This window comes from Hypanus sabinus, chromosome 11 (assembly GCF_030144855.1).
Source record: "Hypanus sabinus isolate sHypSab1 chromosome 11, sHypSab1.hap1, whole genome shotgun sequence".
NCBI classification, from domain to species: domain Eukaryota; kingdom Metazoa; phylum Chordata; class Chondrichthyes; order Myliobatiformes; family Dasyatidae; genus Hypanus; species Hypanus sabinus.
This window is the reverse complement of record NC_082716.1, coordinates 86,514,416-86,538,145: the sequence shown is the minus strand read 5'-3', so window position 1 is coordinate 86,538,145 and position 23,730 is coordinate 86,514,416. Positions and strand designations below refer to the sequence as shown.

Genomic DNA, 23,730 nt, shown 5'->3' with positions numbered 1-23,730 from the left:
CTGGGACAATGAGAGATTGTGTGTGAAGTGCACTCCCAGATTCCACTGCTGTGCTACTAATGTAAAGAAGGGAGTGAGTGGTGTGAGTTCTGAAGTCCATAACGATCTCCTTTGTCTAAAGGAAAAAGTTATTTGCCTGGCATCAGGCCTAGAGCTCTTCCACCTCCTCTCTGCAGGCTGGTGGTGTTGGTGATGAGTCTCACCACTGTTGTCATCGGCAAACTTGAGGATGCAATTGCTCAGGTGTTTGGCTGTACAGTCACGTGTGAGCAGAGTGTACAGCAATAGGCTCCGCATGCATCTGTGGCAGGCACCCATGTTGAGGATGATGGGGAGGGAGGAGCAGTTGTGCATCCTGACTATCTAAGGTCTTTGGGTAGAAAGTCCCAATTGCACAGTGGTGTATTTAGACTGAGGAGTAAGGAGTCTGTTCACCACGGTCTGTGGGACAATAGTGTTGAATGCTGAACTGAAATCGAGAAACCGCATTCTGACTTGTGTCCTTGTTTTCCAGGTGTGTTAGGGCCAGGTGAATGACAGATGCTATGGCATCAATATTGAATCTAATCTCTTACCTTTTTTGCAGAAACCAGGGGATGGGAGACTTTCCTTGCTTTGGGTGGTTATAATGTGAATCTCACACTCTGAAAGGTATTGAAACTTAAATTAGTGCAGCTTCGGCAAGAAGTTAGATTATCAAAATGAACATGTGCATGAAGCAACTAAGCAGTTTAGGGTTTTGAGAGGGAATTGAATGAGCATTTGAGGGAATATAATTATAATTTCCCATTAGTCATCTTATGTAGAGACTCTCCAGTGCCTAGCATCACTTCATGGACATACAATCAATCTATGTACAATGTATAAGTTATCTTATGTATTTATATATTTTTTAATTAGTGTGCTCTTTATCTTATTGTGCTTTTGTGCTGCATCTGATGTGGATGAACAATTATTTCATTCTCCTTTACTCTTGTGTACTGGAAAGACTTTGAGTTAAATGGCCTACTCCAATGGTATTGCAATTCTGTGAAATAAAATGATCACACTGATATTTCAAACTGCTCTTCAGACAGAACAGAACTTTTGCTTTGGTAGAACAATAGCAGTCTTATTTTTTGCCATGCATAAACGTTATCTCTTTCTTTCTTTTTCAATCTTTTTATTAATTTAAAAAAAAACATAACATAATATTATATTACATATGTTATGAATACAATAGATTTAAAATTGAGTTGATAACAAGATAACAATATCTTATTAACTATCAGCGAAAAAGGATCATACAATATCAATCTAATCTATATTGATTATACATGAAAAGAGTAAAAATAATCATCAAAATAAAAAGAAAAAAATGTAAAATATAAGAAAAAATGTATATTTAAAGAAATAATAAAAAAAAACTAAACCTAAACTAACATGGGCAATAATAATAGTTTATAAGTATATGATAGTGTCAAAAACTCCGGAACTCCATACCAGAACAAGAATAATAAGAGTAAAGGTCTGGAAGAAGTCAAATTAATTCATGTGAAAGTGTCGAATGAACGGTCCCCAAGTTTCTTCAAATTTAATTGATGAATCAAAAATAGTACTTCTAATTTTTTCTAAACTTAAGCAAGAAATAGTTTGAGAAAACCATTGAAATGTGGTAGGAGGATTTACTTCTTTCCAATTTTGTAATATAGATCTCTTGGCCATTAATGTTACAAAGGCAATCATTCGTCTAATTGGAGGAGAGAATCGACTATCATCTTCATTTGGAATACCAAAAATTGCAGTGATAAAATGAGGTTGTAAATCAATATTCCAAATTGAGGAAATAATAGCAAATATGTCCTTCCAATAATTATGTAAAGTAGGACATGACCAAAACATGTGGGTCAATGAAGCCACATCTAAATGACATCTGTCACATTGAGGATTAATATGAGAATAAAACCGAGCAAGCTTATCTTTAGACATATGAGCTCTATGTACAACCTTAAATTGTATTAAAGCATGTTTAGCACATATAGAAGACGAATTAACCATTTGTAAAAATTTTTCCCATTTTTCCGTTGAAATATTGTATTGAAGTTCTTTTTCCCATTCCTGTTTAATTCTACCTGATATCTCTGGTTGTATCTTCATGATCATATTATAAATAAGAGCCACTAATCTCTTCTGACAGGGATTTAAAGTAAAAATCATATCTGAAAAATCTATCAAAGTTGAATTAGGGAAGGATGGTAAAACTTTATATAAAAAGTTTCTAATTTGTAAGTATCTAAAAAAATTAGATTTAGGTAATTTAAATTTGTTAGAAAGTTGATCAAAAGACATCAAACTACCTTCAGAAAAAAGATCGCGAAAACATATTATACCTTTCCTTTTCCATATGCTAAAAGCTTGATCTGTTAAAGAGGGTTTAAAGAAAAAATTAAGTAAGATAGGGCTATCAAGAACAAAGTTTTTTAGAGTAAAAAATTTACGAAATTGAAACCAAATTCGTAATGTATGTTTGACAATAGGGTTAGATATCTGTTTATTAAGTTTAGCTAAGTCAACAGGGAGAGAAGAGCCAAGAACAGAAAATAAAGAATATCCTTGTGTAGCATTACATTCTAAATTTACCCACTGTGGGCACAATGGTAAATCTAAATCTAATTTCCACTATAATAAATTCTGAATATTATTCGCCCAATAGTAAAATCTAAAATTGGGTAAAGCTAAACCACCATCTTTTTTAGATTTCTGTAACTGTCTTTTACTTAATCTGGGGTTTTTATTTTGCCACACAAATGAGGAAATTTTTGAATCAATGCTATCAAAATAAAAGACTTAGGAATAAAAATTGGTAAGGCTTGAAATAAATATAAAAATTTCAGTAAAATCATCATTTTAACAGCATTGATCCGACCAACCAATGATAAGGATAAAGGAGACCATCTAAACGTTATCTCATATGTATATTCAGAAAAGGGATGATATAGGACAGCAGTCTTAGCCAACGACTGCCGCCATGCGAGGTAACAGAAACACAGAAAACCTATAGCACAATACGAGCCCTTTGGCCCACAAAGCTATGCTAAAAATGTCCTTACCTTAGAAATTACCTAGGCTTACCCATATCCCTCTAGTTTTCTAAGCTCCATGTATCTATCCAGGAGACTCTATTAACAAAGACCCTATTGTTTCTGCCTCCACCATGGCCGCTAGCAGCCCATTCCATGCTCTCCCACTCTCTGCATAAAAAACTTACCCCTGACATCTCCTCTGTACCTGCCTCCAAGAACCTTAAAACTGTGCCCTCTTGTGCTAGACATTTCAGCCCTGGGAAAAAGCCTCAGACTATCTTGTTTACCTCTATCAAGTCACCTCTCATCCTCTGTCACTCCAAGGAGAAAAGCCTGAGTTCACTCAACCTATTCTCATAAGGCATGCTCCCCAATCCAGACAACATCCTTGTAAATCTCCTCTACACCCTTTCTATCATTTCCACATCCTTCCTGTAGTGAGGTGACCAGAATTGAGCACAGTACTCCAAGTGGGGTCTGACCAGGGTCCGATATAGCTGCAAGATTACCTCTCGGCTCTTAAACTCAATCCCACGATTGATGAATGCCAATGCACCGTATGCCTTCTTAACCGTAGAGTCAACCTGTGCAGCTGCTTTTAATGTTCTATGGACTTGGACCCCAAGATTCCTCTGATCTTCCACACTGCCAAGAGTCTTCCCATTAATACCATATTCTGCCATCATACTTGACTTACCAAAATGAACCACCTCACACTTATCTGGGTTGAACTCCATCTGCCACTTCTCAACCCAGTCTTGCTTCCTATCAATGAACCTCTGACAGCCTCCACACTGTCCACAACACCCCCAACCTTTGTGTCATCAGAAAATTTACTAACCCTTCCTCATCTAGGTCATTTATAAAAATCACAAAGAGTAAGGGTCCCAGAACAGATTCCTGAGGCACACCACTGGTCACTGATCTCCATGCAGAATATGACCACTCTTTGTCTTATGTGGGGAAGCCAGTTCTGGATCCACAAAGCAATGTCCTCTTGGATGCCACGCCTTCTTACTTTGTCAATAAGCCTTCCATGTGGACCTTATCAAATGCCTTGCTGAAATTCATATACATCTACGGCTCTACCTTCATCAATGTGTTTAGTCACATCCTCAAAAAATTCAATCAGGCTCATAAGGCATGACTTGCCTTTGACAAAGCCATGTGGACTATTCCTAATCATGTTATGCCTCTTCAAATGTAGATAAATCCTGCCCATCAGGGTCTTCTCTATCAGCTTACTGAAGTAAGACTCACTGGTCAATAATTTCCTGGGCTATCTCTACTCCCTTTCTTGAATAAGGGAACAACATCCGCAACCCTCCAATCCTCCGGAACCTCTCCCGTCCACATTGATGATGCAAAGATCATCGCCATAGGCTCAGCAATCTCCTCCCTCGCTTCCCACAGTAGCCTTGGGTACATCCCATCCGGTCCTGGTGACATCCAAGTTGATGCTTTCCAAAGCTCCAGCAGATCTTCTTCCTTAATATCTATATGCTCAAGCTGAAAAGTCCAATGTAAGTCATCTCTACAATCACCAAGATCCTTTTCCGTAGTGAATACTGAAGCAAAGTATTGATTAAGTACCTTTGCTAACTCTTCCAGTTCCCTACACATTTTTCCACTGTCGCTGTCCTATTCTTTCACATCTTATCCTCTTGCTTTTCATAGAATACCTTGGGCTTTTCCTTAATCCTGTCCATTAAGGCCTTCTCATAGCCCCTTCTGGCTCTCCTGATTTTATTCTTAAGCCCCTTCCTGCTAGCCTTATAATCTTCTAGATCTCTATCATTACCTGGTGTTTTGAATCTTTTGTAAACTCTTCTTTTATTCTTGACCAGATTTACAACAGCCTTTGTACACCACTGTTCCTGTACCCTACCATCCTTTCCCTGTCTCAGTGGAACATACCTACGCAGAACCCCATGCAAATATCCCCTGAACATTTGCTACATTTCTTCTGTACGTTTCCCTGAGAACATCTGTTTCCAATTAATGCTTCTAAGTTCCTGCCTGATAGCTTCATATTTCCCCTTACTCCAAGTAAATGCTTTCCTAACTTGTCTGTTCCTATCCCTCTCCAATGCTATGGTAAAGGAGATAGAATCCTGATCACTGTCTCCAAAATGCTCTCCCACTGAGAGATCTGACACCTGACCATGTTCATTTCCCAATACCAGATTAAGTACAGCCTCTCCTCTTGAAGGCGTATCTGTATATTTTGTCAAGAAACCTTCCTGAACACACCTAACAAACTCCATCCCATCTAAATCCCTCACTCCAGGGAGATGCCAATCAATATTTGGGAAATTTAAATCTCCCACCACAACGACCCTGTTTTTATTACTCCTTTCCAGAATCTGTCTCCCTAACTGCTTCTCAGTGTCCAAGTTACTATTGAGTGGTCTATAAAAAACACTCAGTAGAGTTATTGACCCCTTCCTTTTCCTAACTTCCACCTACAGAGACTCCATAGACAACCCCTCCATGCCTTCCTCCTTTTCTTCATCTCTGATCAACAGTGCCATGCCCCCACCTCCTTTGCCTCCCTGCTTGTCATTTCTGAAACATCTAAAGCCTGGCACTTGAGGTAGCCATTCCTGCCCCTGCACCATCCAAGGCTCTGTAATGGGCACAACATCAGAGCTCCAAGTGCTAATCCAGGCTCTAAGCTCATCTGCTTTATTCATAATAGTCCTTGCATTAAAGTAGACACATCTCAAACCATTGGTCTGAGCATGTCCCTTCTCTATCACCTACCTATCCGTCCTTGCGCACTGTCTCCAAACTTTCTCTATTTGTGAGCCAACCACCCCTTCCTCTGTCACTTCAGTTTGGTTCCCACCCCCCAGCAATTCTACTTTAAACTCTCCCCAGTAGCTTTTGCAAACCTCCCTGCCAGGATATTGGTCCCCCTGGGATTCAAGTGCAACCTGTCCTTTTTGCCTCAAAGAAGGTCCCACTGATCCAGAAATCTGACTCTCTACCCCCTGCTCCAATCCCTTCAGCCATGCATTTATCCTCCACCTCATTGTGTTCCTATCCTCACTGTCATATGGCACAGGCAGAAAGTTGGGCCAATCTGGACAAGTGAGTCCACTCTGTTTGTTTCTTGTCACACACCGAGGTTACACTATCTGGGATACAGTCCCAGTGAACATAGGGGTCACTCTGCTTTTGAGCTGTTCTGGAGTTTTCAGCCTGATAATTTGGTGTTTTACTGTACAGGATCCCATCTGAAGTCTAACCATGCACCAGCTGTTTTCTCTGTAGTTGGAACAGAAGAAGCAAATACCCAGCTCCCAAATATTGGAGTATGGCGTAAGACTCAGTGATGTTTGGGGATCAGATGTTAGCCTATGTTCTCTGCTGTATTGCTAAAGTCTCCGAGTACGTAAGATAGAGTAGGTCACTACCAAACACTGAGAACAGCTCTCTTTGATGTACTGCAGTCCAAATGAGAAAAAGTCTAGAAAACAGTTGGAGGTGGCTTGGGAAGATCTGGGTGGCTGTCTTCAAAGTAAGTTTATTATCAAAGTACATATATGTCACCATATACAACTTTGAGATTCATTTTCATGTGGGCATTCACAGTAAATCTAAGAAGCACAATAAATCAGTGAAAGACAGCCCTCAACAGGGCAGTCAAGCAACCAATGTGCGAAAGACAGTGTCTGGGTTGATTGATAGTCTGGTTCAAATTGAAGTAATTGGAGACCTTTTGTTTAGAGAAGGATTGCTGAAAGCTTCTGAAGGTTCATATTTTAAGAGTGGGTCAGAATTAGGTGGTCAGGAATGGACGTGGTGTAATAGTTAACATTGCAGGAGGAGCAGTTGGATTATCAAACATGTTTCTCATTTCCTGAGTGTTTAGGTTCATGACAGTAACTTTAAGGCAGACAATTGAAACTTATATTGTTTCATGTCGGGACATGGTTGCCAAAGAAAAGCAAGTGAGGCACAGAAACAGGTTGTAGTAATGGGGAAATCCCTGGCTCCGGGGATTGGATGTGCATTGTGTACAGAAGCAGATGTGAGTCCCATTTATGTATTGCATCTCAGGTCTATTAAGAAAATGGATATCATAAGTGGAGGAATTGGGTTTTCTTGGAACTAGCTGCATTGGAGTAGCTTTGCAAGAGATGAAACTTTTTTTCTAAAATATTTGGTATGAATTATCCAAGTATTTAACCATTCCACAGGTTTTTTGCATGTCTCTCTTTCACTGTTGACGTGGCATGTGCAGAACAGCTGAGACTTTTGGGATGATATGACTAACAGAGATCAGTTTAAAGTTTTCAAATATACATTCATCTTTATTAAATTTCAAGTTCAGCCTTACAATAACTTGAAATACATTCCTATGTCTTGTCATCATGTTCTTCATTGGATGAGCCAATACTATTATGTCATTCATCCATGTTTCACCACCTGTAAAGTGGTCATAGATCACACATGTTTTTGAATTGAAGCAATATCAGAAAATAAGATCTTGTACATCCCAGAAGAGTTAACCCCACACCCCCTCACGCTCTCCATAACCTTCAAAAGCCTTGAACATTTATCCAATTCACTTTGAATGTTATTAATGACTCTACTTCCAGCTTCCTTTCAAGCAGTACATAATAACAAATGACCATGTTTAAAAACAATTCGTAACAAATGGCCATGGTTTTAAAAAAATCCTTATCTTGCTTCTGGTTTGTATGCCAGTTGCCGTGAATCTGTGTCCTTTGGGTTGCCAGTGGAAGTAGCCTTTGTTAAACCACTCTACCTAAATCATTCATGATTTTGAACAGTTGTGACAAAACTCCTAACTCTGAGGAGTGTATAGCAGAACCTCCATAAGACTGAAACCACTCATCCCTGGCGCTGCTTAAGTAAATCTCATAAGCAGTTCCCCTAAGAACAACATCATTTCTAAAGTTTAATGTCCAGATTTGGACATTTATTATAGCTGAGGTTTAATCAATGATTTGTGAAGTCTTTACATTTCTTTTGCTTTAAGACTCAATGCTTCTCTTATATAAAGCCAAGAATCTCGGGTTTTCCTTACCAACTTTCCCTGCCACCTTCAAAGGTTCATGCCCATATATCCTGAGATATGGCCCTTTTAAAATTTTAATATTTAGTTTATATTGCTGCTCTGTGAGTTCATTCCAAAATATATCACCTCACACTTCTTTGTGTTAAGTATTATCTGCCATGTGTCTGTTCTTTCTATGAAGTTTCATTTTTAACTTTTCCTACAGTGCAGAATTTGCTTTTCCACATGGTTTTAGGCAGAAGTAACTTGTTTATCAATCCTGATTCCATTATTTTCTGGCAAAGAGTTCACAATTCCCACAAGGAGGTAAGAATTAGCTGAAGATAGGTCACCCTTCTTTATACATATTACATCTGGTAACCTACGTATTGAATACAAACAATAAAGTCCTGTGCAGTTTCCAGCTAGCAGGTCATTATTAATTTTGTGGGTTGTATTGAGTGCCATAACTTTCTGGTATCTTACTGATTAGTGCATTTGAGTAAAATTCAGATTTTAACCCTCTTATTTCAAGCAAGCTAACAGCTGCATTAAACCATAGACCATCTAACCAAATTACTATCTCAGTGATTATTATAAAACAGATTTTAAGAAGGATTTTGTCTATGATCCTATAAACCCTAATATCCTACATTGTGGTAAGAAGCAAATGCTTTTATAATGTTTCAGCTATTTTTCCGAGTCCCCCTTAACAAATAAAAATAAAGTCTACTCTCATCTTCCTGTTCTCTTGTAAAACTGGGATTAACCTGAATTCCGTTTTAGGCTGAAGTGGACCAAATTGGGTGAAAGGTCTCAAAAGCGAAAAATGACTACGAGGTGTGATGTTTTGTAACTCCAAAACGTAACAATGAACAAATAACACAGGAACCAGGAAACATGGCTACTTAGTTTTTACTTTCCTTTACTGTAGTGAGGTGTTCACATATGATGTGGTGGTATAATAATGTATGCCATTCACATACTTCTTACATCAACCCATAAAGAATTATATAAACAACAAAATGCTTAATCAAAACAATATATTTAAAATATCACTGGAATATTGAATACACTACACTCCTCCCTGCTTTTATATGTGTATATCCTTATGTGTGTGCATGTGTGTATATACACACGCATTTTCTTCAGGTCGTCAGAGCTGGGGCTGGTAATGTAGACAGGCTCCCCCTACCTATTAAATGATCCCAATAGCATACACCTCAAATAAACTCTGGGAACCAAGTCTAGCTCTTGACCTTTACGTGTGGTTCAGCTCCGAGGCCTGACAGAACCATTTCTGACAGAAGAAGGGGCAAAAATGAGTTACTGGTGCTTTAAAACCAGTCACTTTGGGCAGCCTCTGCTGCCTTTTACTTATACCCACTCATGGGCAAAGCTTCGGGAGTAAACCAGAGGGAAAAATCCACAGCTGGAGTCCCTAGGGTAGTCTTATATTGAGTTCAATGTTGACTGGCAACTCTTGCAACGCTGCTGGTAAAAAAAAAACTGTATTGGTCTCTGCCATTCCTTTTGGTTCGTTAGCTGTGTAGAGAAGGGAGCTTGCTACATGGGCAACAGCTTGCTTTCCATATCGTACATCCCAGGCTTGTGTATCTAGACAGCTAGGATGCAACATGCAACATCGACAGTCAACTCATGGAGGGTGTGTGTGTGTGTGTGTGTGTGTGTGTGTGTGTGTGTGTGTGTGTGTGTGTGTGTGTGTGTGTGTGTGTGTGTGTGTGTGTGTGTGTGTGTGTACACACACACATTTTTTCTCACCCCTTATAGGTAGTGTGTATGTGTATTTTTCCCTCAGTCTTAGGTTCTCTACCCAACCTGAGAGCTTCAGGGTTTGGCACAGTATCCTTGTTGTTCCTACTAGTGTGCTCTTCTTCTGAACTGCGATTCTAGATCGTGTTCCAGGGATTTGTTGGAGCCACTCTCCCAGTCCAGGTGTCACAGCTCCAAGCACTCCTATCACCTCCAGGATTACTCTAAAACCTTCCACATTCTTTCTATCTGCTTTTTTCAAGCCCTGGTATTTCTCCAACTTCTCATATTCTTTCTTCCTGATTGTGATGTTACTTCCGTTTAAACGTACCATGGGTTAACAATGAAGAATCATATTCTGGAAGAATTAGAGAACCTTTATTTACAGTAATAAACAAACACGTCTTAACCCAGTCACGTGCTGGAACATTCTAGCAATCCTGCACATGCTCAGTGCTCTGTCCAATCATGCACTAGCACATCATTGCACGTGATATCACCAGATCTTTCTTTCCTTATAAAGAAAAACACGATTAACAACGTTAATCAAAACACATCTATATCAGATAACTGAATCTCTGAAGTTGGCTCTTCCTTAAGGTCTTTGCGATTTCTTCTTAACACTGCTCCCTCCTCTGTTTGGACCATGTATGATCTGGTCTGTCTCCATGTGTTCTTTTTATCTTGTATCCTCACTTTGTCTCCATGTCCTTCAGACAAATATCTCCTTAGATCAGTCAATTCACGCTCTACTTCCACTTGTAATGAAATATGAATCTTCTTTTCTTCATCTTATTCATTCATTAACTGTGTAATCTCTTTTTTATGCTGAGACTTCGTCATTTCAATAAAATTTCTCAATTCCTTCACTTGTGCTTTCACTTCTTCCTTATACTGTGCCCACTGTGAGCGTTCTTGCTCTAGACAGTGATGAAAATGAATCTCCTATTCTCTCAGTGTCTCTTTCATTATCACTTGCATTGAAGCAACCTCCTCCTGCCATTGCTTTCTCATATCATCAATTGCCTCCTGTTTGGTCGAATTAGAAACTGCAGCTACTGCTTTTATATTCTCCATGTCACATTTGCCTCCATGAGCTGGATCTGCAGTTGAGTTACATCACCTTCCACCGACTGTAATGCAACATTCTGTCTCTTCAGCTCTGTGTCACTATCCAAGACTAAAACTCTTCTCACCAGATGAAGTCTTTCACAGGTAGATAAACCCAGAATTGACTGTACATTTTTTGGCACGGCCACAAATGAAAGTGTGTGCACAATATTTTTGTGTGATACCTTGGCCATGCATGTTCATTTAACTGGAATGTCTGCACCTGAACAACCAGTCACTTTTATATTCATCTGATGTAACTTCAGTCTTGGCTTTAAAGAATTATACTCAGATTCTGCAAGAACATTTACTTGTGCTCCAGTATCAAGTTTAAACAGAATATTGTTTTGATTCACTTTCAACAAAATAGTCCAGTCATTCTTACTTTGTTAAGACGTACAGAAAGACTGGATGAACTCAGCAGGTCGGGCAGCATTCGTTGACTGCTCCTTTCAACGGATGTTGCCCAACCTGCTGAGTTCATCCAGCCTTTTTGTACATCTTGATTTGACCACAGTATCTGCAGTGTACTTTGTGTTTACTATTCTTACTTCATTTATTTTCACAAAGCACATCTATATAAAATTCCTCACGTTCATCTTCAAGCACAGCATTTACTTGTTTCATTTTATTTTCCTTCTTTCTACTTTTACGACAGTGTGAAAAATTATTAATCCTACTGCAGGTTTGCAAATTTTGCCATATGCGGGACACTGATTTGGACAATGTTCCCGTGCACAGTGATCACATGAGTTTTTTTCTTTCAAATGCCGTCTTGCTCTCTGTTGGTCTTGTCAATGTATTATTATGTGTCTTGATATATTTGAGCCTTTTTACAGCGTTTACATTGCAGTTTTTGACAAAAAGCTCTTCATCCTGCAACATCACAGTCTCAGATACTTTGCAAAGTGCCAAAGCTTTTTCAAAATTTAAATCTTGCTCTTTCAACAACCTTTCTCTCAGAGCATTATCTTGAATGCCACTAACAATTCTATCTTTAATGAGAGAGTCCGTGAGCAATCCAAACTCTCATGTTCTACTACACTTTCTTAGCTCAGTAACAATTGTTTCAGCAGGTCTCTGCGCACATGTCAAGAATTTCTATCACTCCTACGTTAAATTACGCTTAGGTATACAGAATACTTCAAATCTGTCCATTACTGACTTTAAGTTGAAACTATCTCTATCTTCAAAGACAAAATTATTATATACCCCTACTGCGACATTCCTGATTACATGGGGCAGAAGCACAGCTTTGGTTTTTTCCGATTTTTCTTCATAATTGATCGCCGATAAGTACAGTTCAAACTGTTGCTTGAGTATCCTCCAATTCAAAGCTACATTGCCAGTCAGCTGAAGTTTTAGTGGGGGTTGTAAACATTCCATTTTACTGTTTACAGTCCAAACATTTTTTTCCATTTTTTTGTGATTATCTTCGATTCTCAATTCTCAATTCTCCTGTATTATTCTTCCAGAACAACTTCTGACACCATGTTATGTTAGTTCTGTTTAGACATATCGTGAGTTAACAATGAAGAATCATATTCTGGAAGAATTAGAGTACTTTTATTTACAGTAATAAACAAATACGTCATAACCCAGCCACATACTGGAATATTTTAGCAATCCTGCACACGCTCAGTGCTCTGACCAGTCATGTACTGGCACACCATTGCACGTGATATCACTACACTGATGTTACTGCCATTTGGGATTGTCACATCTATTACTGTTGATTTCTTCTGTTCCTCATCCAGTATAACTATGTCTGGTTGGTTGGGCAGTACTTGCTTATCAGTCTGTATTTGGAAGTCCCACAAGATCTTAACTCTGTCATTCTCCACTACCTTCACAGGTGTTTCCCATCTGGACTTTGGAGTGTCTAATCCATACTCAACAGAGATGCTCCTGTACACAATTCCTGCAACTTTGTTGTGCCGTTCAGTGTAGGCTATCCCTGCCTGCACCCTGCTACTAGGTGCTGGATGGTTTCAATGGAGTCCTTGCACAGTTTGCATCTTAGGCCTTGTCTGGTGGGATAGATGTCTGCTTCTATTGCTCTTGTGTTCAGTGCCTGTTCTTGTGAAGCCATGAGCAGCGCCTCTGCGTTGTCCCTCAACCCCGTCATTTCCAGCCATTGGTGCTTGGCAAGCTGCTTGATTCACTGATCTATCACAGGCTACCAGACAAAGCTTTGACAAAGCCTAGATGACCGGCATGTAGCTCCTCCAACGCTTTAGCTCTGAGCTTGGATGGTGAAACAACTCTCAAACCCCACAAAGGGCAACCTCTGTTAAGGGCAAGTTCATCCCAGTGCAGGTAGAAATGGGGAACTTGAATTTTGGCCACATATTCCAAACATTTTGGGTGGCCATGTAGAGCTGAGACAGTAGGGCCTTTTCTGGTTTTCCTTTGGATCATCTCTCCAGTAATAGGGAGACTTTCAACTTGCATTAGGGAGAATATGTCAAGAAGAGAGTCCTCTTCGTGTAATTTTTTCGGGTATTTCCTTTTGCAAGGGTAAATGGGACAATCCATCAGCATTTCCATGATTTGTTGTCCTCTTGAATTTGATCTTGTAATTGTGTCCTCCAAGAAAGAGCCCATCTCTGCATTTCTGCTGCTACTGTTAATGGAACACCTTTCTGTAGATTAGAAATGGACACTAGTGGCTGATGATCAGTAATGAGGGTAAACTCTCTCCCATCCAGATACTGGTTGATACATTTTACACCCCAAACGAGACTCAAGGCCTCTCTGTCAATTTGTGCATAATTTTTCTCTGCAGCAGTAAGGGAACATGATGCAAAGGCTATAGGGAGTTCATTTCCATCGCTCAAAACATATGACATGACTGCACCTATACCATAAGGCGAGGTGTCACAGGCTAGCTCCACTGGACAATCTGGATAATAATTTGTGAGTACAGTGCCTTGCATCACCATTTCCCTTACCTTTTGGAAAGCCACCTCCTTGTCCATTGCCATTTCTTCTTGATCTGTAGTAATGAGTTCAAGAGCACAGTAGCCAGGTTTGGCAGGAACCAGTTACTGTAAAAGGATCAGAACTGTGACACAAACTTTGGCCTTGGGGCATCCACCACTACCTGAATTTTCTCAGCACACTTCTGTATCCTCATGCGTCAATGATATGACCACAGTAAGTGGTACTTGGTTTGAAGAATTCACATTTGACATGTCATGCTTTGAGCCCATGATTTTCTAATCTTTTTAACACTGTCGTGAGATTTTGGAAATATTCCTTCTCATCCTCACCCTTAAAAATGATGTAATCCAGGTATTATTGAATGCCAGCAGCCTTGCGGTACCTGGTCTATTGCTTTCTGTAGGTGCAGATGCTATTCCAAAAAAGAGCTTATTATATCAATAACTCCCTCTGTGAGTGTTTATGGTGAGAAACACTTTGTGCTCTTCTTACATCTGCATCTGTAGACAGGCCCCAACTAACTCCACTTTGCTGCAGGGTTTCACTCCAGAAAGATTTGTAAGGATATCCTCTATTCTGAGCAGAGGGTACTTGGTTGATAGTCACCTTACAATCATTAGAGATTCTGACTGATCCATCCTTCTTGGATAGTGGGACCACTGGCGTTGCCCATGTGCTGTACTCAAACTTGAAAAGGATTCTTCAGCCTCCATGCGATCTGGCTCATTGGCTACTTTATCACAGATGAAATAAGGAACCAGATGGACTTTGTAAAACTTAAGTGTGACATTTTCATTTTACATGACTTTACCCTTGATACATTTGAGTCTTCCAATGCCATTGCTTGAACACTGCTGTGGCATACCCAGCGCTTTTCTTAATTCATTTTCAGTTGACTCTATTCAAGGGGATGTGGCATGCAAGTTGTGGATGGACTTCTGATCAAGTTGTAGTTGTCTCAGCCATCATGGCCCAATAATGATGACCTTCTTGTTTTTACCACATATAAGCCCAATGTGGCTTGTTGGTTGTTGTATTTCACTGTTCTGAATGTTATTTCCACAGGAGTTATTTTTTTCCAGTATAAGTTCTCAGTTGGATATCTGCAGACTTCAGTTCAGTCTCTTTGAAATGCCATTCAAACTCTTTCTGTGTAATGATTGAAAAAGTTGAGCCAGTGTCCAATTTCATTTTATTAATTTGTAGCTCACTTCTGGTGTAAGTCATATTGCTTGTATATTGCTAGTTTTAGTATTGTAAATCTCAAGGCTACTCAGTCCTGTGTCACTCTCATGATTATCAGATTTTCATCAACAGCAAGCAGATTAATGCTCTTTTTGAAACTGCAACTTGACTTTTTATCTTTTTCTCTCCCCTGGGCAGTTCATTTATTGTTATTTGTTCTTTTAAATGTGAATGGTGCTGCAGTTAGGAGCCATTTTTGAATGCTGTTTTGGAAGAGTACACAAACTAAATGATCTCCAAGTGCACCATTAAGCTCATCACTGAACTGACAATGCTTGGACAATTTCTTCAATTCAGCCATGTAAGCTGAAGTGGATTCCCCTTTTGATTCTGCCTATGAAACCTAAAGTGGTCTGCAATCAACAACCATTTTGGTTCTAAATGTTCCTGCATTATGTTCACATTATCAGCAAAACTCATTTAGCTGTTTTCGTTGGAACAGTCAAATGTCTAAGCAGTTTCTAAGTAAACTGTATGGTTTTACACCCATTACACTCAGTAACACTGGCATCAGCTATTCCATCTGCTATAAAATACTTCTCAATCCAGTCAGTATACATCATACTGCTATCTGTTGTGCAATTGAACACACCTATCTTTCTGATGTAGCCAGCATTTCTGCTTTTTTTTAATTGAATCTGTGGTAATTCTCGCTGTTTGTCAATTTCATCCATTTTCTGCCTTTGTTCAAACTCAACCGTCCCTCTCTCCTTCTGAAGAAATGCATTCTGTGCTTTTTCTTTTATTCAAAATATCTCTCTCCCCTTTTGAAGGAAAAGCACGTACTGTGCTTCAACAGGTAGTTAGTAGTCTCATTCATTTTAAATCCATCTCGTCGTCACTGTTAAGGTTTGTAACTCATAAAATGAATGGAAAGAAAAACACGAGAGCCGGGAAATGTGTGTACTTAGTTTTTGCTTTCCTTTTCTTTAGGGAGGCGGTCACATATGATGTGGTGGTGTAATAACCTAAGCCATTCATGGACTTCTTGTATATACCCATTATGAATTATATAAACTACAAAGAATACTTAATCAAACAATATAATTAAAATATTTCTCAAATATTGTTAAAATATTGAATACCCTATATGAGGTATATTTCTTGTGTAGACTTACTTGATGAAAGAGTAAATGGTGAAGGTTAGTGTTTAATCTTATTTTCAAAACTAAACATTATTCATATAAACATACAGAAGTTATATGTCTTTAGATATATTCATAGTGTCAGTGCACTCTATTTGCAAAGCACCATTGTGGCCTCTGAACAAAACTCCCATTCTGTGTGCTGAGACTGTTACACTGGCCCAAGCCCCTCAATGTCCAGTGGCAGAAGGAATGTATGTACACTGTAGTCTTTCCCCACAAACTCTTACCACTAGATGTACCAAGTTTCAGTGTGCCTCCTGCACATACTCCTGCATCCTGGAAAGGTCCAGTCAGCAGTAGTTACTTTAAAGGTTTTTTGAGGAGCTGGAAGACCAACAAGTTTCAGGCAAGTGGCAATGGCCACTCAGTGGATGGTTTCCACAGAACTTGATGTTTGTCTCTATATGCAGCCCTCAGGCCACACTTTGTAGACCAGTGTCTTCTGTCAGGCAACTGCGTGAGGTGAGCATCCTTTTCCCAGATCCTTTTTTTTTGCAAATCCACAGCTCGCAAAGAAATGGGTGATTGCCTCACCTTTATTGCAGCCTTCTCGAGAGCAGTGGGTGAAACACCAACTGTGTGGAAATGATCCGGCAAGGAAGGCTCCTCTTACTGCCAGCCAAGCAGGATTTTGGTTCTTGTTAGTGAGTTTTAGTCTTGGCATTTTGTCAGTTTTATTGACAGTGTGCTTGGAAAATCTTCCCAAAAGATCCATTCTGTCCTCATCCCATAGGGCTTGCTGGTTGTTCCATGCTGACCACAGCCTAATGGACTTGTTGGCAGAGGCATTTTCCAAAGATATTCTTTTCATAAAGGATAGGTGACACACCACAGAAGCATGATCCATAGCTGACTGTGGCTTTGTCATCCTTCAGGTATCCATTCACATGATTTATTCATTTTAAATGCAACTAGCTCTTCCAATACATATTCTTAATCAAATTTTAGCTCATCCAGAATGTCAATTACATCTTCCTACAGTAAGACCCCAGCAGTACCTCCTTCCGCAATGAAGTAAGATTCTTATTTAGTACATAAGCCATGCTACTGGCTTTAGGAATTAACTATATTTTAGGCCCCTGGTTCCCTTACATTTTCCTTACAAACTTTTTCCTGGCCAGTTGCGTTGTAAATTTGGTTTCCCTTTATTTCTTCTTGTCTTCTCCTCCACACTTTCAGGAATCAGCATAGTTCTCATTTGTGTTAACTGCAGTGACATCTTTCATGTGACCTTAATTTCTATTTTATTCACCTTGTGGTTATCCATGGAAATCAGGCTTCCAATACCCCTCTCCTTACATACCTACATTGTGGCAGAAACATCTACACTTTGAATGGCTCCCACTGTTTAACTGAAATTTAGCCTGTCAAATCTTGATTCTAGTTTACATAAGACAGACCTATTCCATTGAAATTGATGCATCTCCAATTAGCTTTTTATCTCTTTTGTGTGTTAACTCTAAATCTTATGATATCGTGTTCACTGTTTCCTCGATCTTTTTGTCATTTGGTCTGATTCATTACCCAGAACAAAGTTATACAATATACATTTCCCCATTGCATCTTAGCTAAAGGTAAGACATAAGTAGTGTAGATAGAATAGAAAGAAGACTTTTTTCACCAAGGGGTGGGTGAACTTGGATTGCTCTGCCTGAGAGAGTGGTGGATGCAGAGAATTTAAAAATATCCAAGAAGTATCTAGACAAGCATTTCAGTTGTCAACATTTAAAAGGCTATGGAGCCAAGAGCTGTTACATGGATTAATGGAAAGTCAGAAAATGTTTAAGTACATTTAGTATTAATGTACAAGTGGTGTATGTCACCATGTGCTACATTGAGATTCATTTTCTTGCTGGGATTTACAGGAAAATATAGAAATACAACAGTGAAAAATTATACAAAATTAAAGACTGAAACAGCTAACGTAGAAAAAAGTCAAATTTTGCAAATATTGAATATTGCACACACACAGAGTATATGTATATGTAAATAAATATTCATGTATTTACTGTGTGTGTATGTATGTCTGGATGGGGGGGATTCTTGATGATGGATGCTGTTTTCTTGTGGCAGTGCTTCTAAATGTGCTCAGAAGTTTGGAGGGCTTTGCCTGCAATGAACTGAGCTGCATCCACCACTCTCTCTAGACTGTTTTGCTCCAGGGCATTGGTCTTTCTGTACCACACAGTGATGCAACCTGTTAGGATAACCTCCACTGTGCTTCTATAGAAGTATGTCAAAGTTTTAGGTGACATGCTGAAACATCCTGGCACCATCCTCATAAATTTCATCACCAATCTTTCAATCTTATTGATGACCAGAAGTGCATATTAGGCTTCACCAATGTGTTATACACCTTCAACAAAACATCCCAGCTTCTGTACTTGGTACTTTGATTTATGATGACCAATATGCCAAAAGCTTTCTTAATGACCTTATCTAACTGTGACACTATTTTAAAGGAATTATGTTCCCAGGTCTCTCTGTTCTGCACACTCCTCATTGCTCTCCGCTCACTGTGTAAGTCCTACTCTGGTTTGTCCTCCCAAATTGCAACATCTCACCCTTGTTTGAATTAAAATCCATTTGCCCTTTTTCAGTCCACTTTTCCATCTGGTCCAAATCCTGCTGCAAGATTTGAGAGTCTTCCTCACTGTCCACTACATCCCCAATCATTGTGTCATTCACAAATTTTTCGTCCAGATTGTTGATAAAGATGACACACAACCACAGACCCAGCAACGGTCCTTGTGGCATACCACTAGACACAAGTATTCAGTTAGAAAGACTGGCTTCTGCTAATCTAATTTGCTACCGCATCTGAATGCCAAATGATTGAAACTTCATGGCCAACTTCCCACGCTTGACCTTGTCAAAGTTCATGTAGACAACATCCTTTCCTTCATTAGTTTTCCTGGTAATTTCCTTGAAAAACTTAATAAAATGGGTTTGACATGACCCACCATCACGTTGACCATCCCTAATCAGTTCCTGTCTTTCAAAATACTCATACATCCGGTCCATTAGCATACCATCCGATACCTTACCACTACTAATGTCCAGCTCACCAGTCTATAATTTCCAGGCTTATTTAAGAACCTTTCTTAAGCAACAGAATAACATTAGCAATCCTTCAATCGTTCAATCCTCCAGAACCTCAACCATTCTAAGGACATTTTAAATAGCTTTGCTAGGGCAACTGCATTTTCCGCACCAACTACCCACCCAAGGTCTGAGGGGATACCTTGTCAGCCCGTGGGGATTTATCCACCTTAATTTGCTTCAAGACCGCAACACCTCCTCTGTAATCTATATATAGTCCATGAGTTCATTGCTGTTTTGTCTCACTGCTATATACTCTGTGCCCATTCCTGAGTAAATACAGATGCAAAAAAAAAATCCATTTAAGATCTTGCCTAGCACTTTCAGCTCCATGCATTGATGACCACTCTGATCTTCAAGAGGACCAATTTTGTCCTTCACTATCCTTTTGCTCTTAATATATCTGTAAAGCCTTTGGGATTCTCCTTTACTTTGTCTGCTAAAGTAACCTCATGCCTACTCTTAGTCTTCCTTATTATTTTTCTTAGGTGTTTTCTTGTATTTCTTATACTCCTCAAGTACCTGTTAGTTCCTTCCTGCCTATACCTGCTATGCATCTCCTTCTTCTTTGTAAGCAGGGCCTTAATATCTCTTGAAAGCCAAGGTTCCCTAAACCCGTTATCCTTGTCTTTTATTCTGACAGGCTCATACAACTCTGTACTCTCAAAGCTTCACTTTTGAAAGCCTCTCACTTACCAAGCACACTTTTGCCTGAAACCAACCTGTCCTAATCCATATTTCCTAGAACCTTTCTGATGCCATCAAAATTGGCCTTTCTCCAACTTAGTACCTCAACCCAAGGACAAGAGCTAGCCTTCTCCAGAGTTACCTTGAAGGAGTCTGCCATCTTCTCTTGATGGTAGATGACCAGGTCCACATGACAGGTGGGTGAACAATTTAGGTCTTTATGAGAGTCCAATGTCAGAGCTGGATTAGCAGTTCTGGTTTTCATGTTTTTGCTAGAGTTCTGAACTTGAGAGGTTATACAACAGCAGTTTGCTATGGAATTACTGACATCTCCCACTAAGTTTAGACAAAGTTATTTCAGAAGTAGCTGAAGAATATCACATAATGTAATATAGAACACGAACTTTTATTGTGTATTTTGATGTCTTTTGCTCAGCATGATCCCAACTGTGAATGTGCTTTGCTGTTTCAGGTTCTGAGTGCATTCCGTCTTGTGTGTTACCTCCCAGTGATGCCGTGGTTTTGCCCAGCAATATAACTGCAGATACAATAGAGCACTGGATGGAACCACCTAGAGTGCAGGTGAAGATTAATTTTAGAGATGAGTTATCGTGGCTGGTAGTGATTGTCCACTGATGTGTTGTCCAAGGGATGGTTTTGGAACACCTCCATGAACCAGGCCTTGATATATTGAGGGATCTTTTATCAATTCATTTAGCTGTGTGATTTATGCTTCTTGGCCCCTCTATCAAAGAAAAACATCTCTTTTTCCTCCTCACTGGACCCTTCGTGATTTTGAATGTTTCCATTAAATCACTCTTCACTGTTCTTTACACTATGGAGAACAGTCTTAAATTGTGTGTTTTATCTACAAATTCCTCATCCCAGCACAAAATCTTTCCTGCATGTTCATTAAAATGTTAATATTCTTTCTCAAGTGCTGCGACTAAACCTGCAAGCAAATCTCTACAAAATGCTGGAAGAATTCAGCAGATCAAGCAATTTCTATGGAGGGGAATGATCAGTCAATATTTCACACTGAGACCCTTCATCAGGACTAAAAGTGCATCTCACCCCAAAATGTCACTGTTTATTCCTCTCTTTCACTGCTGCCTGATTTGCTGAATTCCTCCAGCATTTTGTGTGTTGGTCTGGATTTCCAGCATCTGCAGAATCTCTTCTGTTTAAGCAAATCTCTAATTGCAGCCAGAACTACACTATATAATTTCAACTTTACCTCCTTGCTTTTGAATGACTTCTCTCTTGTTTCTGAAGCCAGGGATCCAGCTTTCTTTCAAATTGTTTTATCTGTCCTGTCCCACTGGTCATATCCAGTCATTTATACACAAGTTTTTCCTTTTCAGTGTTACAGCCTGATTCCCATCTGCTCGCAAAGTTAACTTACCTGTTTACACCATTCCCAATTGCATTGGTTAACTACCTTGTGAAGATGATATTTTGGACCTGTTGATCTGAAACCTTCTTTCCTCTAGAATTGGCCCCAATCATTTACCATGTGTTTTCATTCTCTTACAAGTGGCCCTGATTTCAAATAACCATTTGAAAAATTTCTAGGGGGATCCACTACCTGGCTGCTTTTGAGGCCATGAATATGAACATTATAAATATTCTTGGAAACATAAGCCTTGTTGTATATGTGCATGGTGTTTAAGAGTCTGTATACATTTATAGTGTTAGACTGTAAGACATCTAACTCTGTACAGGAGCAATGAGCCAAGGTGCCATAAGCATATTTTTGGGCACCTATTTATATCCGTCCTGCCAGAAATTCAGATCAGCTTTATTATTTGATTTCCCATGAACCCTACAGATTTCTTAGAATTATTTGAAGATTTTCTTCTGTTCCTTGCCACCTTTACTCCTTCTAGTTAAAATACACTACTTATGTCCCGTCACTCCATAATTACTTGTAGTGTTTAGAAAATCAGGAGTTCAGCTGTTTGAGTAAAAGGTATTAGGTCTTCTGATCTTTCACTCTTCAACTAATGTGTTGGAGATTTTCCTGAATATTGTTCCGAAATGCAATGCATGGGATTGTAAAAGACTGACAACCTTCAGGAATCACAGGCTATTCTCCTGGGCATTGCTGTGATCAACTCAGGCACGGGACTAATGGTGCATGGGCAAGAACTGAGACTTCTTTTGCTCCCTTCTCTTGAATATTTTTCATTGACAACCATAAACAATTTTAGAAAAAGGAAGAGTTGTGATAGTGAAAGGAAAAGGCTGTTCGACAAGTCTTTGGTGTTGCAGGTTTGTGTTCAAATGATGAAGTTTCTGAGGGTAAACATAGAAACATAGAAAACCTACAGCTCAATACAGGTCCTTTGGCCCACAATACTGTGCCAAACATGTACTTCCTTTAGAAATTACCTCTGGTTACCCATAGCCCTCTATTTTGATCCATGTACCTATCCAGGAATCTCTTAAAAGACCTTATCGTATCTGCCTCCATCACCATCACCGGCAGCCCATTCCACACACTCACCACTCTCTGAGTAAAAAAACTTACCCCTGCTATTTCCTCTGTACTTGCTTCCAAGCACCTTGAAACTGTGCCCTCTTGTGTTAGTCATTTCAGCCCTAGGCAAAGGCCTCTGACTATCCTCATGATCAATGCCTCTTATCATCTTATATCATCTTATCAGATCACCTCTCATCCTCTGTTGCTCCAAGGAGAAAAAGCCGAGTTCATGCAACCTATTCTAATAAGGCATGCTTCCCAATCCAGGTAACATCCCTGTAAATCTCCTCTGCACCCCTTCTATAGTTTCCACATCCTTCCTATAGCGAAGTGACCAGAACTGAGTACAGTACTCCAAGTGGGGTCTGACCAGGGTCCTACATAGCTGTAACATTACTTCTCAGGTATTGAACTCAATCCCACAGTTGATGAAGGCCAATACATCATAGGCCTTCTTAACCAAACAGTCAACCTGTGCAGCAGCTTTGAGTGTCCTATGGACTCAGAACCCAAGATCCCTCTGATCCTCCACACTGCCAAGAGTCTTACTATTAATATTCTATTCTGCCATCATATTTGACCTATCAAGATGAATCAAATCATTGATAGTCTAGGGTCTGTGCCAAGATTATAGTGACCCCTCCAGTTCAGGGCTAACTTAAACCTGGCTGTGTGAGGCAAATCTCTTGACTAACCGTGTCTCATCCTACCCAGGATAAAGGAAATTACTGCTTTCTGAGGCACAGCAGGACAGTGGCTCTTGGAATGTGAAATAAGCACATTATAAATTACATGAGCACCTCATTTTAAATCATTTTAGTAGGAACCATCTTCACACTATACCTGCAAGGGGATAAAGAGAGGCCCTTATCCAGCATGAATGGGTGTTTGTTTTAAATAATGATAACCATAATTTTTTCATAGCTCCTTTATAGAATTCACATGGACCAGTGTGTTTTACTGTCAGATGTGCTGTTTGATCTTGTTTTAGCTTCCCTTCCTCCATACCTCTGCACAAGCTGATCATGATTGACGTCAGCCTCACTCTTCAGCATTGGCTTTGGGGTTTGCCAGGACTGTTTGGATCCAGATCCCGTTTCATCCATGTAGGAAAAAAGATTTGATGTCAGAAAGCTTTTG

General features: G+C 39.5%; 1 protein-coding gene across 1 annotated transcript in view; it reads left to right on the top strand.

The window, feature by feature from the left end:
• The window catches only part of LOC132402172 (pappalysin-2-like), a 371,016-nt gene that overhangs the window by 287,378 nt on the left and 59,908 nt on the right, over positions 1-23,730 (top strand). Inside the window, exon 19 of the mRNA XM_059984850.1 lies at positions 20,578-20,687. Coding sequence (XP_059840833.1) covers positions 20,578-20,687 — 110 coding nt within the window. The remainder of the gene's footprint in view (positions 1-20,577; positions 20,688-23,730) is intronic.